This window comes from Oncorhynchus gorbuscha, linkage group LG19, assembly GCF_021184085.1.
Source record: "Oncorhynchus gorbuscha isolate QuinsamMale2020 ecotype Even-year linkage group LG19, OgorEven_v1.0, whole genome shotgun sequence".
NCBI lineage: Eukaryota > Metazoa > Chordata > Actinopteri > Salmoniformes > Salmonidae > Oncorhynchus > Oncorhynchus gorbuscha.
Genome location: NC_060191.1, coordinates 23,441,822 through 23,465,270, shown reverse-complemented (window position 1 = coordinate 23,465,270; position 23,449 = coordinate 23,441,822). Strand labels below are relative to the sequence as shown.

Below are 23,449 nucleotides of genomic sequence, written 5' to 3'. Positions count from 1 at the left end.
CTTAGGGGTTCCCCAAACTCGGTCCTGGGGACCCCAAGGGCTGCACGTTTTGGCGTTTGCCCTAGCATTACACCGCTGATTCAACTAATCATCCAGCTTTGCTTGTTTGAATTTGCGGTGTAGTGCTAGGGCAAATCCCAAAACGTGAACCCCTTTGGGTCCCCAGGACCAAGCTTGGGAAACGCTAGAAGGGTAAGGACGTCCCAAGAATTCCGGATAGCAATAACCATGTACAGCTCAGCTGCTACACCAAGATAACCCATACACCCGCCTCCAGTAGAGGGCGACTACAACAACTGGTCTACAGAATGCAACATCCTTCAAAGTCAAAGAAGAGGTTACAGAATTCGGGGAGGGGGGGCTGGTCCTTTTTTGTTCCGCTGGAGAATCGTGCTTGGACGGTGAGCAGGAGCATAACAGACCGATAAGAAAGCATAGCGCCACGGACAATCTTTTTAGGCCAGGCAAAGAGCGTTCAACCCGGAGGAAAGAAGACCGACGCAAGGTATCACACAAGAGCCGTTCAGCAGCGGTTCTTGTGTTATCAGACAGGCAGCTTTTGTCGTTACAACTCTGTGTCTCGGGGTACTGGAAGGGGTGGGGGTTTAGCGAGTACGGAGAAGACTACACGCCGAGAGGAGGGGGCTGGAAGTCTGCAACTCTTCCAGCCTGAAAGGGCCGGCGCTGTGACCATAGAACCCTGGACTGTCTAGTGCCCGCGCGGTTAAGTGGATGGGATGGAGCCGGGACCGTCTGGCGCTGGTAGGTCTCTCTCTTTTCTCTGTCAAGGGTTGAATTGATGCTTATCTTCAGCTATAGCAGCTGACGGTATCATGCAATTGCCCACATTTTTTAAAACGGGCGTCATATCTGGTGCAGCATTCTCTAATGCTAGCTGGCTGGCTGAAAAACCCGCCCATCACAACGATTGTGGGTCTTTTTCAACCATAGCTCGTGCACTATAAGAAATGACTTATCATAGCGAGAGACGGGTCTTTTGGTGCACTGACAATGTCCAGGGTCAGGGGCGGGCGCAGGGGGCCGTGGGAACCTCTGGCGTGGAGACACGAGGTAAAGCCCGCCTTCACTACTCAGCACCCCTCTCACTCACACACACCAAATACAAGACTGTCTGTTTTGTCAGTCTGTGTTCTACATACAGTTTTAGAATGATCGAAAAGTGCACTGATCCAAATGTTATTTAGTCACACCCCACCAAAATGAAGCCACAATGAACTAACTCAAGTCTACGTGAACACCACAATTAGTTATGTATTGCAAAAAGTGGCTATTGGACTACCTCGTTATGATTTTTTAAAGATGATTCTTTTAACTAGGCAGGTCAGTTAAGAACAAATTCTTAAATACAATGACAACCCACTGTTCCAAGGCTAACTGCCTTGTTCAGGGGCAGAACGACTGATTTTTACCTTGTCAGCTCAGGGATTCGATCTTGCAACCTTCCGGTTACTAGTCCAACGCTATAAACACTAGGCTACCTGTCGCCCCAATATTATTATTTAGATTAGTACATGCTATAGAAATGAAACCACACCTCCATGGAACCCTCGGTGCCAACATTTTTTACATCAAGGTCATTCCAATTGAATGTTCATATTGGGTAATGCTAGAGTTATTTACATTTGAATAATTTAGCAGACCCTCTTATCCAGATCGACGTACAGTTAATTTATTCATCTTAAAAAAGCTAGGTGGGACGACCACATATCTTAGTCATAGTACGTAGATTTCTCCTCAAAGTAGTTACCAGCAAAGTCCGTGCTAGTAGCGGTGGGGGGGGGGGTCAAGTGTCAATGTTATTTCACGAAAGGCTAGTTATGGCATATCAAAAAGCACGTGGTGTTTCACTTTCGTTACTTAGTTCAAGTGGGCAGACAGGCATCCAACTCTAAATATTATGATGACCTGTGATATTATGACACTGCGCTTTAGTCTGGTCTGAAGTCCAATCTGTGCATAATCAATGGTCCCCAGGTGTTAGTGTAGATCACAGTTATGTTAGCTAAAATTCACTGTCATTCAAATGGAGTCGGCCTGTCGTTCGACAGCTTGTTGACATTTAAATATGGAGTTGTTTGTTTTTAGGTAGGGGGAGGGGGACAAACAGCTAATGACCCTCAGACCCGCCCATCTCCAGAAGTCTTCTTCTCTGACCAAAGCGACATATTCTTTGTTGTGTATCTTCACGCAACTACATTGACTGACTGGCCTCCAGATTTGGGACTAGTAGGATTTTACTGAACATCCTATAGGACACCATTTACACATTAATATGAGTCAGTTAATCAGTAATAATTAAAGGAAGATTCCACTCAATCTATCTTTTGGTATTTGTTTCATTAGTCCACTGTTGATCATATAATGCAAAACGCAGCACACTGTGACACTTTCTGTGTTTTGAAAGTTCTATATCTTCACAACTTGATGGCTGACATGCAAAACATTTTGGGACTGTATCAACAGTGGACTAATGAAACGACTACCAAAATTATAGTTGAAGTGGTATTTTCCTTAAAATGGCTGCATTGGGCCTTTAAATCTCGATATCAAATCATTTCTGGCTAGCGATGAACTACCTTACTGTGATCGATTTCAATTAAAATGGTATGAAATATGAACAAAAATAGCTTCTTAGAAAAAATGTAATTGCTCAAGCAAATATTTTGCTAGGACTGACTGGGAGTGGGGCCTAATTGGAGGAGCCTAATGGGAAGGATGTATAACCTGAAAAATAGCTGTTATTGGCAGAGAGAATGACAAACTGTCTTTGCTACTGGCCTATTAGCTTAGAGCATCTGATGTCACAGGCGGTCCAAAAACCCCACCCAGCCAAACAAGCTGACATTTCCGACTGTCTTTTCAAATAGCTCTTACACTAAAATGCATTATCATAATTTTCAGTATTTTTCTTTCCAACCTCCGTGTGGAAATATAAAAAAAAACACAGTACAATCACGTTTGACTGCACTGCCCCATTTAACACGGACTCTGTCCCCAAGACTAGAATTAAGCTACTAGAATGTTTTATACCTGTACCTCAGGACAGTGTTTGAATACTTATCTGAACCTAAACCTATAGATCGTTAACTCTTAGCTATATCACCATTCCAGACAACTACTAGACATGGGATCATCTCTAGTGATGTCAGCAGGAAATGGATATGGGAATAGCGTGTGTGTAATTCCATGTTTCAATGATAAAGGAACCCGGCCTAAACCAGACTCCAGGGAGAAACACACACACACACCACATACACACAGTTGACGTGGAAAGGGCCCCAGTGCCAGGGAAAGACTGCTATTGTCTGGGGATGTGTGATCTCTGGCTCCACTTCTCACCATCTGCCTCCACTGGGGTGGGGCGGGCTGCCGGTGACGTGTGTGTGTCAGTGTGTTTAGCCTACTCTGTGTCAAGACTGTTGAGACTTATGCCATAGGCGTAACAAACACACCTTCAGTAGAATAGACCTAGTCGCAAGTGGTTTATCATGCCAGATTGCCAGTCCGTAGTTGGCTGCTTTTTCAAGGCCGGTTGAGCGTATTCATCCTTGACGGACTGCTATGCCTGACTATAGGATTTCCAATGCTTGCCTTTTAAACCACAAGCTCTCCGCTCAGCTCAGCTATAGGCCTCGCATGTGAGAGAGGTTAATGACTGGGGAGGAGGCCGCTCGGACCTAATGTGGAAACACTAACGCTGCTTCAGGATGAAAAAGGCCAAGGTACACACACACACACACACACACACACACACACACACACACACACACACACACACACACACACACACACACACACACACACACACACACACACACACACACACACACACACACACACACACCCCTCCACCCACCATCCCTCCAGGTTTCCTGATCTCCATGACAATGCCAGTGTTGCTGTGGAGTCTCCATGGTAAGGCTGGGAATGTTGGGGGGGACCCCTGTGTTTGTGTGTGTGGTAGTGGGGGCTCTCCCTCTTCCCCCCCAGCCCCCCTGTCTGTGTGATGGAGGAGGAGGGCAGCTGCGGTCTTTGTTGTGATTGTGAGAGGGCTGTTCTCTGGGAAAGCAGAGGTTAAGACATGGGCTGGTCAGGGCTGGGCCTCCTCTCAGGCAGGGAGGAAGGCAGGAGTCTCACATTTTACCAGGCCTACACCTGTTGAACTTCACATACTTGTTTTCCTCACTGCAATGCACTAGTTAGTGCACATGCACTTTGTATTGTATTCACTCCCTGCTCAGTACCAAAGTTTCAAATTATGTTTGAAAAGAGGCTAGCAGTAGAATTAATGTCAAACGAAAACATCTCAAATGCAGGCTTTTTGTCATCTTCCCGTGACCGTTGGATACCTATGCTACTATCGCTAACTAAGGCACATTTGTGATTGTTCCATCTCATGTAGGCTGAGGTCATTTTTTAAAATACAAAATCACACTAGAAGCCCTTGTGAGGCTAGCCTACTCCTCCGCTAGCAGTTTCTGAGCCTGCCTGCGTGTTTAAGGAAATGTCTGTATCTTTCTTTCAGTGTCTGTCTGGCTTGGTGTTTCCAGCGTCGCCCTAATGTATTCTTTTTCTCTCTCACCCTTAATTCTCATTGAACCACCAACCACCCCTCTCCCCTCCTCTTTCGTTCACCCCCTCCTCTCACCCGAATCGCTTTGTTCCTTCTCCCCCCTCTCCCGCTATTATCCCTCATCAATATCCTCGTCTCGTGTCACCCTCTCACCACCCCCCTCTCTCTCTCCCATGTACACCCATTCCTTCATTCTTTATCCCCATATTTTGCTGCTCAAACTTTTCATTCCTGTCTGTCTGTTGCTCTTTTCTTCCTCTCTACGTCTTCCTGTCTCTTCCTGACTCATCATCCTGCTCATGCCCCCTCTGCCCATCATCTCATCGTTACATGCCCCCCCTCTGCCCATCATCTCATCATTACATGCCCCCCTCTGCCCATCATCTCATCGTTACATGCCCCCTCTCTGCCCATCATCTCATCATTACATGCCCCCTCTCTGCCCATCATCTCATCATTACATGCCCCCTCTCTGCCCATCATCTCATCGTTACATGCCCCCCTCTGCCCATCATCTCATCGTTACATGCCCCCTCTCTGCCCATCATCTCATCGTTACATGCCCCCTCTCTGCCCATCATCTCATCATTACATGCCCCCTCTCTGCCCATCATCTCATCGTTACATGCCCCCTCTCTGCCCATCATCTCATCGTTACATGCCCCCCTCTCTGCCCATCATCTCATCATTACATGCCCCCTCTCTGCCCATCATCTCATCATTACATGCCCCCTCTCTGCCCATCATCTCATCGTTACATGCCCCCTCTCTGCCCATCATCTCATCGTTACATGCCCCCTCTCTGCCCATCATCTCATTGTTACATGCCCCCTCTCTGCCCATCATCTCATCGTTACATGCCCCCTCTCTCTGCCCATCATCACATGCCCCCTCTCTCTGCCCATCATCACATGCCCCCTCTCTCTGCCTATCACATACCCATCACATGCCCCCTTTCTCTGCCCATCACATGCCCCCTTTCTCTGCCCATCACATGCCCCCTTTCTCTGCCCATCACATGCCCCCTTTCTCTGCCCATCACATGCCCCCTCTCTCTGCCCATCACATGCCCCCTCTCTCTGCCCATCACATGCCCCCTTTCTCTGCCCATCATAACATGCCCCCTCTCTCTGCCCATCATAACATGCCCCCTCTCTCTGCCCATCACATGCCCCCTCTCTCTCTGCCCATCATAACATGCCCCCTCTCTCTCTGCCCATCATCACATGCCCATGCTCACTTTTCTTTCCTCATTACTCCATTTATTTCCTCATCTCCCATACCCACGTCCCTACCGTTTCTGCCCTTGCCTAAACTTCCGACACCTCTGCCCCTCCAGTGCCCATGGGGCCCTTCCCCCCACCCCTGCAGCAGGTGTTCCAGGCACCCCGCCGGCCGGGCATGGGCACTGTGGGCAAGCCCATCAAGCTGCTGGCCAACTACTTTGAGGTGGAGATCCCCAAGATGGACGTGTTCCACTACGAGGTGGACATCAAGCCTGACAAGTGCCCCCGACGGGTCAACAGGTAGAGTAACGTGCCGCCCTACATAGTCTCGTGTACCACATCTGGTCCCCTGTGGGCAATAGCCTGGGGATTGAGGTTACCCAACTCGACACCTGTCACCCAGGTGTCCCCAACTATAAGTGAAGCAGTGGTCCACTTGATCGCTAACATTTCCCCAATGTTTTTAAGAACCACAGAATATGGACTGTAGAACTGAGCCATAGCCAGAACTCGGAGGACCACACTCTATGTAGAGGTCAAACAACTTCTCAAGATGATTCAGAGAGAGACTCGCAGTTCATTGGCGCACCATGACTATGACTCTCGTCCCGTATCCACCATTATCTAACCAGGATATGATTAATGCTCTTCGAGATCCACATTGTATGGTGGTCATCATTGGCCAATCCATTCTAAACCCCAGACATGCGTTTCAATGGTTGGCCAATCCATTCTAAACCCCAGACATGCGTTTCAATGGTTGGCCAATCCATTCTAAACCCCAGACATGCGTTTCAATGGTTGGCCAATCCATTCTAAACCCCAGACATGCATTTCAATGGTTGGCCAATCCATTCTAAACCCCAGACATGCGTTTCAATGGTTGGCCAATCCATTCTAAACCCCAGACATGCGTTTCAATGGTTGGCCAATCCATTCTAAACCCCCAGACATGCATTTCAATGGTTGGCCAATCCATTCTAAACCCCAGACATGCATTTCAATGGTTGGCCAATCCATTCTAAACCCCAGACATGCATTTCAATGGTTGGCCAATCCATTCTAAACCCCAGACACGCGTTTCAATGATTGGCCAATTGAGCCGTCTGCGTTTCTTTCCTGTGGATTTCAGCCGTTGTACAACCTCCTAGACTGTAACTCAACTGTTGTATATCCAACAACAACAAAAATAGCATCTTTCTCTCTCTTTCTCTCTCTTTCTCTCTCTTTCTCTCTCTTTCTCTCTCTTTCTCTCTCTTTCTCTCTCTTTCTGTTACTTGATTAACAGAAAAGCCGAGTCAAATCCAAAGTTTTACTTTGCCTGATGAAAATTTCTATACGAAGTACACACACCGAACACATCTTGGAGCTTCCTGCTTCGTTCTTACTTAGTAGGAGTTTTTTTTTCTTCTCAAACAAAGGGTCCATGCAGGCATGCGAAAGGTCAACCCCGCATGACCTGTCCTTTTCAACCCCGTCCACTCTACCCCCACACTTAGACGAAAGCCACGGCACCATGTATTCAGGGGTGCCGTGGCCCCACAGCTACCTCCCTTTGTCCTAGGGATTCCCCCACAACCATGAGACCATCACCTTTCACCAGCTGTATCCTGCTTGATCCATAACCAATCGAATCGGGTCTTTCCTGCTCCCCAAAAAAACACCCATCCTAAATCCAGATTTCTGATAGGATGTTGGGTTTAATTTGGACCACTACATTTGTTGACAGATGGTCGTCTTTTGTGGTTTTGTCACCTCTGATGGCCATGATGGTGAACCAGGTGTGTTTGACTCTGTGTCGCCCCCTGCAGGGAAGTGGTGGAATACATGGTGCAGCACTTCAAGCCCCAGCTCTTTGGTGACAGGAAGCCGGTGTACGACGGCAAGAAGAATATCTATACGGTGCTAGCGCTTCCTATCGGAAGTGAGAAGGTAGGCATGAGGGAGAGAAAGTGTGTACTATACATTTTGATCAAGTCGCCTTCTACTCCCGTCTGTCCATTTCTTTATCCTGTAACCCCCCCCTCCCCTCCCATCTCTCCTCCGCCTACACTCTCCTCCATCGCTCCATTTTCTGCTCTTGCTCACCCCCCCCCTCTTTCTCCCTGAAGGTGGACTTTGAGGTGACTATCCCCGGGGAGGGGAAGGATCGTATCTTCAAGGTGTCTATCCGCTTCCTGGCCACGGTGTCATGGCGTCTGCTCCAGGAGACACTGGTCAGCGGGCGCCTGCAGGTTCCCCTGGACTCTGTCCAAGCCCTGGATGTGGCCATGCGCCACCTAGCCTCAATGAGGTACGGTACATCCAGCAATGTACACACACACACAGACACACACAGGCAGGCAGACACAGACAGACAGACACTCACACACACACATAGACAGGCAGACACAGGCAGACAGGCAGACAGACACAGACAGACAGACAGACAGACAGACAGACAGACAGACAGACAGACAGACAGACAGACAGACAGACAGACAGACAGACGCACACATAGACAGGCAGACGCACACATAGACAGGCAGACGCACACATAGACAGGCAGACGCACACATAGACAGGCAGACGCACACATAGACAGGCAGACGCACACATAGACAGGCAGACGCACACATAGACAGGCAGACGCACACATAGACAGGCAGACGCACACATAGACAGGCAGACGCACACATAGACAGGCAGACGCACACATAGACAGGCAGACGCACACACAGACAGGCAGACGCACACACAGACAGGCAGACGCACACACAGACAGGCAGACGCACACATAGACAGACAGACGCACACATAGACAGACAGACGCACACATAGACAGACAGACGCACACATAGACAGACAGACGCACACATAGACAGACAGACGCACACATAGACAGACAGACGCACACATAGACAGACAGACAGGCAGACGCACACATAGACAGGCAGACGCACACATAGACAGGCAGACGCACACATAGACAGGCAGACGCACACATAGACAGGCAGACGCACACATAGACAGGCAGACGCACACATAGACAGGCAGACGCACACATAGACAGGCAGACGCACACATAGACAGGCAGACGCACACATAGACAGGCAGACGCACACATAGACAGGCAGACGCACACATAGACAGGCAGACGCACACATAGACAGGCAGACACACACACACACACACACACACACACACACACACACACACACACACACACACACACACACACACACACACACACACACACACACACACACACACACACACACACACACACACACACACACACACACACACACACACACACACACACACAGGCAGACAGACCGGTAGGAGGGCACACAAACACTATGAAAGCAAGGGCAGAGAAGCTTGTAGCTAATTGCAAAGCTAGGATCTATGATGCACAAACAGGCAGAACACGCAAACACATTTGCCACAGGACACTGTGTGCATGTTGTCTTCAAACTGATTGAAAGGCATGTGTTTGCCTTGAGGTGTGAATGTTTGGTATTTTGGATTTAAAAAAAAAACAATAGCAAGACATTCCTATCAAACTTGTTGAACAGCGATTTAGTTTTAGATTCTATTATAGTTACAGATCGAGAGGAGACAACAGATGCCTGATAGCTGAGAACTTGTGTAAAGGTGTCACATGAACAAAATCTAATAATCAGACATTGACTTGGAGGCTTGGCTAGATCACAAACACAAGCTGTTGAATCATTCTGCTGGACTTGATGTCTGCTACGCCTTATAGGTGACACAGAACTACTGGACATTGAGTCATGCTGCGGTGCTGAGACTCAAATGACTCATTCTCTATAACGTCATTATTTTGTCATCCAGGTACACTCCGGTGGGACGATCATTCTTCTCCCCACCTGAAGGATACTACCATCCCCTGGGAGGGGGGAGAGAGGTGTGGTTTGGTTTCCACCAGTCTGTACGCCCCGCCATGTGGAAAATGATGCTCAATATTGATGGTGAGTCGGCTGAGTCCCACCAGGCAAGATCTACTCGAGGGTATGACGTCACAGACCTTGTTGCATCGACGTGATGGAATGAAAATCTGATCACAAGAGGTTATATGTTAGGTCTGCTCTTAAAGTTACATTCACAGTGGTCTATGATTTAACATCCATTTTGTGTGGTGTAAAAATTCACCGCAGATCAATGCTTAGAAATGACTTCAATCTATAGTATTGGGGTTGTGTTCATTAGGCACCAAATGGAAGAAAATGGACCGAAACGGGCAGGAACTAAGTGGATTTGTCCAATAAGAAAGTATTTTTCCTTTTCCGCTGAAACATTTTCTTCTATGTTTTCCCTTGCGTGTCCTAGCGAACACAACCCAATGCTTAGGAATAACACAATCTTATACCACTGGGCTTCGGTCTCCGCTGCACTTCACTTCCATTGACTGAATGCATTACTGACTGCTCTCTCACTCTAGTGTCTGCCACGGCCTTCTACAAAGCCCAGCCGGTGATCGAGTTCATGTGCGAAGTCCTGGACATCCGCAACATAGATGAGCAGCCCAAGACCCTGACCGACTCGCAGAGGGTCCGCTTCACCAAGGAGATCAAAGGTGGGCCGTTGAACAGTGAGTGAGTACCTTCCACACGCCATGCCGCCTGCCTCTCACCAATGCCCCCTCAGACGATCCCCTCACATCTCTTCCTTCTCCACCACTCCTTCCTTCCTTCCTTCTCCACCACTCCTTCCTTCCTCCCTTCTCCACCACTCCTTCCTCCCTTCTCCACCACTCCTTCCTTCCTCCCTTCTCCACCACTCCTTCCTTCCTCCCTTCTCCACCACTCCTTCCTTCCTCCCTTCTCCACCACTCCTTCCTTCCTCCCTTCTCCACCACTCCTTCCTTCCTCCCTTCTCCACCACTCCTTCCTTCCTCCCTTCTCCACCACTCCTTCCTTCCTCCCTTCTCCACCACTCCTTCCTTCCTCCCTTCTCCACCACTCCTTCCTTCCTCCCTTCTCCACCACTCCTTCCTCCCTTCCTTCTCCACCACTCCTTCCTTCCTTCCTTCTCCACCACTCCTTCCTTCCTTCTTCCTTCTCCACCACTCCTTCCTTCCTTCCCTTCTCCACCACTCCTTCCTTCCTCCCTTCTCCACCACTCCTTCCTTCCTTCCTTCTCCACCACTCCTTCCTTCCTCCCTTCTCCACCACTCCTTCCTTCCTCCCTTCTCCACCACTCCTTCCTTCCTTCCTTCTCCACCACTCCTTCCTTCCTCCCTTCCTTCTCCACCACTCCTTCCTTCCTCCCTTCTCCACCACTCCTTCCTTCCTTCCTCCTTCCTTCTCCACCACTCTTCCTTCCTTCCTCCCTTCCACCACTCACCACTCCTTCCTTCCTTCCTTCTCCACCACTCCTTCCTTCCTTCCTTCTCCACCACTCCTTCCTTCCTTCCTTCTCCACCACTCCTTCCTTCCTTCCTTCCTTCTCCACCACTCCTTCCTTCCTTCCTTCCTTCTCCACCACTCCTTCCTTCCTTCCTTCTCCACCACTCCTTCCTTCCTTCCTTCTCCACCACTCCTTCCTTCCTTCTCCACCACTCCTTCCTTCCTTCCTTCTCCACCACTCCTTCCTTCCTTCTCCACCACTCCTTCCTTCCTTCCTTCTCCACCACTCCTTCCTTCCTTCCTTCTCCACCACTCCTTCCTTCCTTCCTTCTCCACCACTCCTTCCTTCCTTCCTTCTCCACCACTCCTTCCTTCCTTCCTCCCTTCTCCACCACTCCTTCCTTCCTCCCTTCTCCACCACTCCTTCCTTCCTTCCTTCTCCACCACTCCTTCCTTCCTTCCCACCACTCCTTCCTCCACCACTTCCTTCCTTCCTTCCTCCCTTCTCCACCACTCCTTCCTTCCTTCCTTCCTTCCTTCTCCACCACTCCTTCCTTCCTTCCTCCCTTCTCCACCACTCCTTCCTTCCTTCCTCCCTTCTCCACCACTCCTTCCTTCCTCCTTTCTCCACCACTCCTTCCTTCCTTCTCCACCACTCCTTCCTTCCTTTCATCTCCACCACTCCTTCCTTCCTTCCTTCTCCACCACTCCTTCCTTCCTTCCTTCTCCACCACTCCTTCCTTCCTTCCTTCTCCACCACTCCTTCCTTCCATTCTCCACCACTCCTTCCTTCCATTCTCCCACCACTCCTTCCTTTTCCCACCACTCCTTCCTTCTCCCACCACTCACTCCTCCATTTCCTTTTCTCCACCTTCTCTTTGACGTTCATCCTAATGCATCCTTCTCTCCACCATGCCCCTTATTATTTTCTACCCCAGGAGTCTCCCCAGAATGTTTTCAATTTCAATGATTGTGATGGAATGCACTATTATACGTCTTGTATGAGTTTTCCTAAAGAAATACATTTGAAAGGCCACACGATGGCGCTAAAGAGTAAAGCGTGAACGACTGAAACACTGGTGGAGCAGCGCCTCTGTGCACACAGCCTATGGGGAGAGCTCTGTCCTTCCCTTCTCCTCCACCCTCTCCCCATCAACGTCTGTCCCCGTGCCGTCACTACTGCTGGCTCTTATCTTTGTGTGTGTCTGTGCCCTGCTGTCGGTGGGCGTTACCAGGTCTGAAGGTGGAGGTGACCCACTGCGGTCAGATGAAGAGGAAGTACCGCGTCTGCAACGTCACGCGACGCCCCGCCAGCCACCAGACGTGAGTAGCGTCACACGGTTGACCCTACTGATGCTCCCCGGGACAACGGATGTTTTGGGTGGATGATATGTCTGCGAGAAGTCCCAATAAAAGTCATGACCTGTAAATCATCATTGTCAGTTGGGATATTGGTCTTTTGTGATTCTGACTACAGATCTGGTCTGTGACAAGGATGGATATGTTTTTTTTTTATTGTCCACATTTTTTCTAGCGTTGAGTGAAGACACCGGTGGTTTTCTAGAGGCGCCTGCATCTATGTGAGGCATGGGGTGACTATTCTCAGGTAGCTGTGTTAGTCATTTAACACCTTTATCACGCATTCCCTACCAGATTTCCCCTGCAGCTTGAGAGCGGACAGACAGTAGAGTGTACGGTGGCCCAGTACTTCAAGCAGAAGTACAATCTGCAGCTCAAGTATCCCCACCTGCCCTGCCTCCAGGTGGGGCAGGAGCAGAAGCACACCTACCTGCCCCTGGAGGTGAGAAACATTCAATCCAGTTGCTTTCTGTACTTGAGAAGGAAATCCCTGCTTATATAATATACTCAATGTTTTTTTTTGTTTTGTGTCCCTGCAGGTGTGTAACATAGTAGCAGGGCAGCGCTGCATCAAGAAACTGACAGATAATCAGACGTCCACTATGATCAAAGCCACGGCTCGCTCTGCACCTGACAGACAGGAGGAGATCAGCCGACTGGTGAGTCGGTGGTGCCGCCTGGTGGCTGGAGGCTGCAATGCGAAACTACCAGCTATGAGCATGAGAATTGGCATTAATGAATTTAACACAGACCATCCAACACAGATGAACACATACTACTACTAGACTTGAGGGGAAAAGACTGTACATAGTAAATTACTTCCTATTATTCTCTCCACAGATTAGATGTGAATTGACAGCATTGTGCAGTGTCAATGTGACACGAGAGAAGGAATAACACACATCCTATCTGTTGTCCACAGATGAAAAATGCCAACTTTAACCTGGACCCGTACATCCAGGAGTTTGGGATCAAGGTGAAGGATGAGATGGCGGAGGTGACGGGAAGGGTGCTGCCTGCCCCCATCCTACAGTATGGAGGACGGGTAAGAGACATCACGCTTCTAGTACGGCCACATTAAGCATCCTTTCAAGTCTGTGTACTTTAGTGCAAAAAAAACAAATGCTGTGTACTTGTTCCAGCACAGTAAATGGAGGAGGAATTAATTTGCTACTCGCATTGGGCTCAGTTCTTTTTAGCAGAATTTACTGTCCAGATATATACACACTACCGTTCAAACGTTTGGGGTCACTTAGAAATGTCCTTGTTTTTGAAAGAAAAGCAAAAATTTTGGGGTCCATTAAAATAACATCAAATTGATCAGAAATACAGTGTAGACATTGTTAATGTTGTCAATGTCTATTGTAGCTGGAAACTGCTGATATTGAATGGAATATCTACATAGGTGTACAGAGACTCATTATCAGCAACCATCACTCCTGTGTTCCAATGGCATGTTGTGTTAGCTAATCCAAGTTTATTCTTTTAAAAGGCTAATTGCTCATTAGAAAACCCTTTTGCAGTTATGTTAGCACTGGCCAGAAACCAATAACTTTCTTATGAAACTCGTCAGTCTATTCTTGTTCTGAGAAATGAAGGCTATTCCATACGAGAAATTGCCAAGAAACTGAAGATCTTGTACAACGCGGTGTAGTACTCCCTTCACAGAACCGAGTAAACTGACTCTAACCAGATTAGAAGGAGGAGTGGGAGGCCCCGGTGCACAACTGAGCAAGCGGACAAGTACATAAGATTGTCTAGTTTGAGAAACGGATGCCTCACAAGTCCTCAACTGGGAGCTTCCTTAAATAGTACTCGCAAAACACCAGTCTCAACGTCAACAGTGAAGAGGTGACTCCGGGATGCTGGCCTTCTAGGCAGAGTGGCAAAGAAAAGAAAAGATGGGTAAAATAACACAGCCACTGGACAGAGAAACAGCTAAAGTGATTTGTTTCTGACCATTTTGAGCCTGTAATCAAACCCACAAATGCTGATGCTCCAGATACTCAACTAGTCTAAAGGACCGTTTTATTGATTCTTTAATCGGGACAACAGTTTTCGGCTGAGCTAACATAATGGCAAAATGGTTTTCTAATGATCAATTACCCTTTTTTTAAATGATAAACTTGGATTAGCTAACACACCGTGCCATTGGAACACAGGAGTGTGATGGTTGCTGATAATGGGCCTCTGTACGCCTATGTAGATATTCCATTAAAAATCAGCCATTTCCAGCTACAATAGTCAGTGACAACATTAGCAATGTCTACACTGTATTTCTGATCAATTTGATGTTATTTTAATGGACAAAAAATGTGCTTTTCTTTCAACAACAAGGCCATTTCTACGTGACCCCAAACTTTTGAACAGTAGTGTATATGACAGGAACACCAGGAGTAGCCCACACAGCTACTCACCGGTAGGCTATAGAGTGGTGAGGAGGACTTCACCATTACTTTTCTGGATTCATGTTCACTCAAACATGGTTTTAAGATTTGTTTTTACTATTGACAGTTACTGCTGATTTTGGGATTGTAAATCGATTCGCTCTCCTTAAATAGTCATGACTGGTTCGATCTGCCGTAAGACCACTGTGGTGAAGAATAACATTGCTACTTACCGCGGATCCAAGTTCAGTTTTGAGATCCACCGGCGTCATTGGCGTAGGTTTAGCCGGAAGTTACTGACAGGTCTTGGAACTGTGACAACGGGGTAGCCACTCCCCGCTTTGCTTGAGGGGAAATGTAGTGATTTTTGCCAACAGCCATGTACACAGTCTTGTACCCGTAACCTTTTTAGAAACTGACTACTGTTGATATAAATCAGACCTTATTAGTTTTATGAGTAATCCAGGAATGCCACGAGTTAATTGACACGAGAACCCAAGAAAATAGCAACTCGACAGAGCACCAACGGCTACGATGATTGAGTAAAATACTCCCGGACACAAAGGGTCCACAGAGTTCCTGCTCACCACTCTATATCAAACCAGGCTTCTGGCTTCAGGAGTCAGTCCCCACTACAGTAGGTGTGGATTTCACAGAGTGCAAACAGCCCTGACATTGATCTGGTTCTGAAGCTTTGGTCTCCCACCTGTTCCACCTCACAGAACCGGGCCATCGCCACGCCCAACCAGGGGGTGTGGGACATGAGGGGCAAGCAGTTCTACAACGGTATTGAGATCAAGGTGTGGGCCATCGCCTGCTTCGCCCCCCAGAAACAGTGTCGGGAGGAGGTGCTCAAGTAAGTACCCTTCTGGGAGACTGGGTAGTGTGGGAAGTGGATATCTTCAGGCATCGTATTAAAGATTCCAGTCAGAATGCAACGATATTTATCTAAAGATAAAATATTTGCTTTTCTAGGTAGTGTTGTGTGTTAGAATAGTGTAATTTGTTTTATATTTCAAGATTTACTTGCTGTGGTATGGGTTGTGTTCATTAGTGCACACTATGGGAAACGTTCTAAAAGATTTTGCAATTGGATGAGCATTCCGTTGGAGAAATCCAGATAATACATCCCTGTTTCAGTCCATTGTCTTCCGTTTTGGTGCTTTAATAAACACAGTCCTAGACTCAGCAGACAGCACCACCATGTGAACCAGGTGCCTTTCCGAACAAAAAATGTTCATCACTCTCCTCAGGAACTTCACAGACCAGCTGCGTAAGATCTCCAAGGATGCTGGGATGCCCATCCAGGGCCAGCCGTGTTTCTGTAAATACGCCCAGGGAGCCGACAGTGTGGAGCCCATGTTCAGGCACCTGAAGAACACCTACTCTGGACTGCAGCTCATCATCGTCATCCTGCCTGGAAAGACCCCAGTCTACGGTAAGGTTGGCCTTATTCATGCCGAGTTTGAGTTTATTTATTCTTGTTCACAGATAAAACTGAAGAAATGCAGAATTTACATGACTAACAATTGCATATCCTTTAAAATACATAACACATACGTGACAAATGGAATATTGAACAATTGAAAATATTTCAGGACATTATTCATAAATCAGTGTAGATGATGGGGAGGAGACCAGTTAAAAAATGATTTTCAAGCCTTAAGAGAATTGAGACATGGATTATGTGTGTGTGCCTTTCAGTGTGAATGAGCAAGACAAAAGTGTTCCTTTGAATGGGGTGTGGTTAGTAGGTGCCAGGCGTACCGGTTTGTGTCAAGAACTGCAACGCTGCTGGGTTTTCCACGTTCAGCACATAAACCATTTTTTTTTATTATATATTTTATTAATCCGACCATTAAAAAAACAAAAAAACAAGCACACATAAAACTTGAAAAAGCCATACGTGCACATGAGTAAAATCATGGAGAATAACACACAATAAAGTCTGGGACTGAATTCCATTCTGGTCCTCTTGACCCAAGGTGGCTAGGCAAGATCGAACACTGTTGAACGCAGTATGACAGCAAGATCATAAAACAAATAAGATCCATCTCATCATTGTAATTACTTTCCCATGTGTATCAAGAATGGTCCGCCACCGAAAAGACAACCAGCCAACTCGATATTAGGAAAGTTGTTCTTACTGTTTTGTACTCGTGTTTAATAGCTTCATTTGAGCAGTTGTGGATCTGTACCTAATTGCTGCCTGTTACTGGTCCTGTGTAGCGGAGGTGAAGAGGGTGGGAGACACTCTCCTAGGAATGGCCACTCAGTGTGTCCAGGTGAAGAACGTGGTGAAGACGTCCCCCCAGACCCTCTCCAACCTCTGCCTCAAGATCAACGTCAAGCTGGGGGGAATCAACAATATCCTGGTGCCCCACCAACGGTAAACTTTCACCAACTCTCTCCACTGGGTTGTGTTCATTATGGCATGCAAAGTCCCTTCCTTTTTCAGTTGGTTTTGTTGCGTTTGGGACCTAATGGATACGAACTTGGTCTTAATGTGCTCTGGATGGAAACGCATTCATGTATATGAGCACTCTTTTCAAATTAGACAAACTCCTGTGAGTTTGACGGAATTTGTCCCTTCTCCCTTCCTGTCTCACAGGTCAGCAGTGTTCCAGGAGCCTGTCATCTTCCTGGGGGCCGATGTAACACACCCCCCTGCTGGAGATGGGAAGAAGCCCTCCATTACCGCTGTAAGGCTGCTTCTCCAATACTACCACTACACCATGTTAACACAAATGATTATGTATTAAGAGTACATCACATTTTAAGACTGGGGGTATGAGGTAGAGAAGAAGGGGAAGAGAATGGCTCAGCACTGACTCACAGACGGGGATGAAATGACGTCACCCCGATCCTCGCAACCCGGGCCTGGCTGTGGTTGGCTGTGTGGTTGCCAAGCGATCATGACAGGCTGTTGAGTCACACAGCCCTCTGTATGCGTCTGTATGTGCTTCTGTGGGTGTGTGTCTGCGCTTACAGAGGTGGTCAGGAAGGATGACCATTTCTCTCACAATAACAAGGCGTAAGGCTACGAGGTTACTGTTATAGATGCTGGCGACCCAGAGCTTCCCACACCGCCTATCCTGTGCCTCTAGAGGATGCTAGTGCTCACGTTGTATCATTGGCTAGAGGTGAATCATAGAAAACTGAATTAAATATTGATGTTTTGGGTTGTCTATCTTTTATTTTTCAGCTCGTCTCTGTATTTTCAAAATTTTTGCTTTTTAAGAGTGGTTTCTGAATTTTGGATTCACAAAGAGTCTTGGGTAGTAGTGCTGATATAGGATCAGTTGCCTTTTGGCTAATAGTGAATAAGATTACGTGGACAGGGGGGACCAGATCATAGATCATCACTGAGATGCTTTCTGAATACATACCCTAGTCTCTGCATGGCCAGTTCCCTCATTTCTCTTTCTTTTTCTCTTCATCTCTCTCCAGGTGGTAGGCAGTATGGACGCCCACCCCAGCAGGTACTGTGCCACAGTCCGGGTCCAGAGGCCCAGGCAGGAGATTATCGAAGACCTTTCTTACATGGTGCGAGAGCTGCTGATCCAGTTCTACAAGTCGACCCGCTTCAAGCCCACCAGGATCATCTTCTACAGGGACGGAGTGCCCGAGGGGCAGCTCCCGCAGGTACTTACTGGTCTCTGTCGTTGGGGGTTATAAATGGTTGTCAATAGAGATGGGGATCCATTTTTCATTATTTATAAGTGACAGAGTTGGATTGGCCAGATCACTATATTTTCCCTCACTTTGACCAATAGGCCTAGTAGTTGATAGCAGTTAAGTAATGGTATGTAGTTCATCTCTGAATAAGTATGATTTGATATAGTATAGCGTGACAATAATGCAAAATACTGGGAAGAGTTACAGAAAGGGGTGAGTAACGCAACTACCTCTAAAGATATCAGTTGGACAGATAATGAGTAAATGTTAAATTTTTCTGCATAGATACTCCACTACGAGCTTCTGGCCATCAGGGATGCGTGCATCAAGCTGGAGAAGGACTACCAGCCTGGTATCACCTACATCGTGGTCCAGAAGCGCCACCACACACGCCTCTTCTGTGCCGACAAGTCTGAGAGAGTGAGTCAACAGTCCGAGCTATTCTAACCGCAACTGTATCATGCTTTATAGGCTTCACTCTAGAACAGGGGTCTCAAACTATCGGCGCACGGGCCAAATGCGTCCTGTGAGCTTATTTGATGTGGTCTGCGGTCGTAATGTTAGGATAAGCGTTTTGTAATTAAATATCGTGGTCCTGTTATTGTCTTTTTCTGTAGATCGGGAAGAGTGGTAACATTCCTGCAGGGACCACAGTGGACACCAGCATCACTCACCCGTTTGAGTTTGACTTCTACCTTTGCAGTCACGCGGGTATACAGGTGAGTGGGGAGGAGCTTCCTGCTGCTGTCCAGCTGTGTTGGTCTAACCTGAGCCATTCTAAATCTCCTGGCTCTTGAGTCACATGCAGCTCTTTTTTGATGCTCCTTTGTGGCTCCATGGCTATTTTTAATTTGTATACTTTTATTTGATTATTTATTTAACCATAGAAATTGAGAGTTACATCTCCAACAAAGCAACATGCATATATTTACGAGACACAACATAAAACAGAACCATGAATGTAAGTTAAAACAGTGCATATGAGAAACTTTAAAAGAGCAGGTTTAAAAACATATCGTTAGGGCCCTGTGTTTTGCACAATCGTGTGACAAATTTTGATTCTGTATTTTAAGCCTTATTCGGGAATGAGAATTACACCAAAGATTAAGCAATTGTCTGAGGATGGTGCTGGACCACCTGACATGAAAAGGGGACAGTTTGAAGTTAAAGCTTTAAACAAAAGGTTCAAATCCAGGCAAAACACAGGGCCCTAATACTAGTTATTCATGTTTTCAAGTAAATCCTCCTCTCTTGAGTGTTGAAATGGTCTCTCCACTCTGCAGGGGACTAGTCGGCCCTCGCATTACTACGTCCTGTGGGACGACAATCGTTTCACCGCCGACGAGCTGCAAATCCTCACCTACCAGCTGTGCCACACCTACGTGCGCTGTACACGCTCAGTCTCCATCCCCGCGCCAGCCTACTACGCCCGCCTCGTGGCCTTCCGTGCCCGCTACCATCTGGTGGACAAGGAGCACGACAGGTGAGCATGGTGGTCTAGTTAACGTTTAAAGGGACTTTCCACTTAAATCTGTTGTCAGATGTTTAAGACTTCAAATGTAGTCTTAATTGTCAAGATGAATTCAAGTTCCATGCCATCCGTTGTGTAGATCCAGCTGTATGCCTCAACCTAAAATGAATGAAGATAAGCACCATATAATTTCCAGATCTTATTCGGTACTTATTGCATCCTGTGTCTTTCTGTCCTTACTGTAGTGGGGAGGGAAGCCATGTCTCTGGTCAGAGTAACGGTCGGGACCCCCAGGCTCTGGCGAAGGCGGTGCAGATTCACCACGACACGCTGAGGACCATGTACTTTGCCTGAGCACCACCCCACACCACCACCACTGTCCTTAAGACTCACCATCCCTCGGTGAGGGGCCTGGGAGCCCACTGGAAGCCTTCCACCTCTCCTCCTCCCTCCATGGTTGTGGCCACCCACACACTCCACACACCTCTTATGACTGACCCACCCCAGTACCAGATCTATACACCCCTCACCTGATCAACCCAGGTCGACTCTGCAGCGTTCTGCACAACGGTTATTATTATCATTGTTGACATTATTAAGTGTTCATTTTTATTTACTTTACCAGGACTGTGTGTTTTTATGTAGACTTTTCTTTTATTTTTTTAAGAGAGAAAAAAGGGTATTATTGTATGCGACCTTCCACACTCATATGAATGCAATATGGAGGGGAGGAAAACGGGCGCTGAGCTGCCCCGAGACTTTTGACTGCCACCACAATGCTGCCTCTTACCTAATGCCAGTGTTCTGTTTCAAGCCCCTGGTACAACAGGAGTCATGGGACCCCCGGGCTGGGCAAGGGCGACAAAAAGGACACACTTATTATCGTTTAATTTTTTTTATCATGAACTCCATTCTTATGTTGCCGTTCTACATTTTTTTTTATGGCCTTGAGGTGTGCAATGGGGACGTATGGTACTTTAGCACTTAGCACTTAGAGATTAGCATGTAGTCAACGCCGCCCACCCTGCACCTAATATGAAGTGTCTGTGTGAGGCTAGCCCTCTGCTCTTAATAGTGGAAATAGAGCAGAGATAGAAAGAGCAGGTGTATTATATCGTAGATACATGAGACTTAAGTCCTTCACTGTATCTCTGCAGGTTGGGGAGTCTCCTCTTAAAATTAGCCAGTAGAGAGAGGCCAATGTAGAAGTTAGAGGGACCATTGTATTGAGTTTATTGAATATACTTGAATATACTCACACCCCATGCACCTAAACCAGCATTATTATTATTAACCAGCCTAATGTGATGCCTACCAATGGAGAAGGGGCGCCTATGTAAACAGGAAGATAATTTTTGTGTCAGAATGCATTTACTCTGCGAAAGGAATTACGAGGCACTTTCTTTACCTGATTGGTTTATGTTACTTCAGAATGGGGATATTTGTCTTCCCTCAGCCTTCACACACAGGTCTACACACACACCCCTACCCATCTACCTACCTACCTACCTACCTACCTACCTACATAATAGATATTCTCACACCTACAACCTCTCTAAGCTTGCTGAACCAATAGAGTAACAGTAGCAATACAAGGTCTTCATCTTGTCTTTGTAGGTGTGAAAGCAGCAAAAAGACATGGGCCAGAGAACACCGAATGAAAAGTGTTTCTCCCTTCACTTTTAGCACTTGACCTTGGCTATATGATCATTCTACACATTCTAGCTACACATTCCAACCTATGTCAATGGGGTCGACGTACACACCAGTACACTACGTTGACATACACACAAACGCGCGCATACTGTACGCACACATAGCACCTCTTTTTAAAATGTTTTTATGTTGTACATAGCTTGTCCTACCTACAAACATCGACCACTGCGTCGATCAACACAAGCACACTCACACCCCCTCATATTCTCCTACTGAGTGTGTACCGAGCCACCTCCACGCATGCACTTGCCCCCCTTAAAACCCCCACATGAATACTTACCCCCCCCCCTTCCAACGCCCTTTTCCCCCCCTATCCATACCTCGCTCAACCCTCTGCCTCGGTTCCCCTCCTCCCAGCCTAGTGTATGATCCCCCATTGGTGCGCTGTGTGCATGGACAACACAGATAGGGGTTTGCTACACAGGTTATTTGGGGGGTTGGGGGGGTATTTACTCAATATGCCCTGCCTTCACTTCTGATCACGTTCTGACTTTCTGAAACGCATGGAACACATTTTTATTATGACTGGGTAGTCTGAGCCACCTCCTTTCTGTTTTCCTAGAGGTAGGAGCTTATTACGCTCACTTTTGCCTGTCAGTCATAGCTTCTGTTGTGTAAGCGGTGAACTGAAAGGCAGTTTTCTGTATTGTTGTGATGAGTAGTGTCAGAGTGTATCCTCAAGGGGGTACTATGCGAAAAGTAGTCTGACAACTTTCACTTCTTGGCCTCCAAGCGCCTCCAATCATGTCTGGTGGGTGGTAAGAGCACCTTTTTATGTTGGAAGGGAATGACGATTGAGATTTAATGATATGCCATTTTTTTGGGGGGGGGTGGGGGGGGGGGGTTCATGTTTATGGACTTTACGCACTCAAAATGCTTCTGTACACCATTGTACTGACCCCATGTGTCCAAGGTGATTTGTATATAACCTGTAATGAATTTGGGCTCACCAATGTAGCGGGGCCTTTGCAGTTGGGGTTAGTCCCCGGCCCCTCTGTGTTCAAATTCAGCTTGGGTAAGCCCAGCAACACTAATCCAGATGCAGTTCTTGTCTCCATTCACTGAAGACACAAAGCACCTTGCAACAGGGGAGGACAACATGGAATTACCCTGGGAAAAGCATCATGATGAGGACACAAGCGATTCCGCTCCACTCAGCCTCACTGACTAAGCAATATAAAAGCCACTGATCAAGAACAGTCTTTGTCATAGCACTTCTCAATTGGTTGAATGAAAGGACATGGAAGCAACTTATTTTGGCTCTGTATGATGTGGGGACTCTGTTGGGGAGGGCTATTTTTAAAGGAAATACATTTGTTTTTTAATACTCTTGTTGATTTTTTTGCGTACAGACAAACGTAATGCATTTATGGTCAGTCCTGGAAAACCCAATTGTATGCAGGATTTTTTATTTTTTATTATGACATCTGTAGCCTAGCCTAAATCACATCATAAAGCTCCAACCACTATCTCTGAAACCTTAATAGATTTAAAACAAATGTATGTCAGTCTACAGAGAGGAAAAGGGAAACATTTTGAAGTAAGAACTGGAGAGGAAAAGGGAAACATTTTTGACGTAAAAACTGAGATGTTCTCTGTGTTACTGTAATATGATGTATTCCCATTGGCTAAAGTCAAAGCACATACTTTGTAATCGGAGCCTA

General features: G+C 47.1%; 1 protein-coding gene across 6 annotated transcripts; it reads left to right on the top strand.

Moving 5' to 3' along the window:
* The first annotated feature begins 160 nt into the window (after nucleotides 1-160).
* Nucleotides 161-23,112, top strand: ago1 (argonaute RISC component 1). Of its 6 annotated transcripts, none has more exons than XM_046314688.1 (19): nucleotides 161-762; nucleotides 5,934-6,120; nucleotides 7,632-7,752; nucleotides 7,932-8,113; nucleotides 9,661-9,797; nucleotides 10,268-10,402; nucleotides 12,410-12,497; nucleotides 12,828-12,975; nucleotides 13,073-13,192; nucleotides 13,456-13,578; nucleotides 15,643-15,776; nucleotides 16,174-16,358; nucleotides 17,150-17,309; nucleotides 17,532-17,622; nucleotides 18,371-18,565; nucleotides 18,884-19,018; nucleotides 19,216-19,317; nucleotides 19,882-20,081; nucleotides 20,312-23,112. In XM_046314688.1, exons 1-19 carry the CDS (start codon nucleotides 738-740, stop codon nucleotides 20,421-20,423), a joined length of 2,580 nt encoding a protein of 859 aa, XP_046170644.1. In that variant the 5' UTR covers nucleotides 161-737; the 3' UTR covers nucleotides 20,424-23,112. The 6 variants fall into 6 exon arrangements, with proteins under 6 accessions (XP_046170644.1, XP_046170643.1, XP_046170641.1 ...); XM_046314687.1 differs by having other exon boundaries at nucleotides 10,268-10,417; XM_046314685.1 differs by having other exon boundaries at nucleotides 10,268-10,421; nucleotides 12,393-12,497.
* The last annotated feature ends 337 nt before the right edge of the window (nucleotides 23,113-23,449 follow it).

What these genes read in the sequence shown, in the direction of transcription:
- ago1 (XM_046314685.1), top strand. Translation starts at nt 738, where the DNA reads ATGGAGCCGGGACCGTCTGGCGCTG. An exon ending in CGCCACCTAGCCTCAATGAG is followed by an intron (nt 8,114 to 9,660) that starts GTACGGTACATC and finishes TTTGTCATCCAG; the next exon opens with GTACACTCCGGTGGGACGAT. An exon ending in GTGCCGACAAGTCTGAGAGA is followed by an intron (nt 19,019 to 19,215) that starts GTGAGTCAACAG and finishes CTTTTTCTGTAG; the next exon opens with ATCGGGAAGAGTGGTAACAT.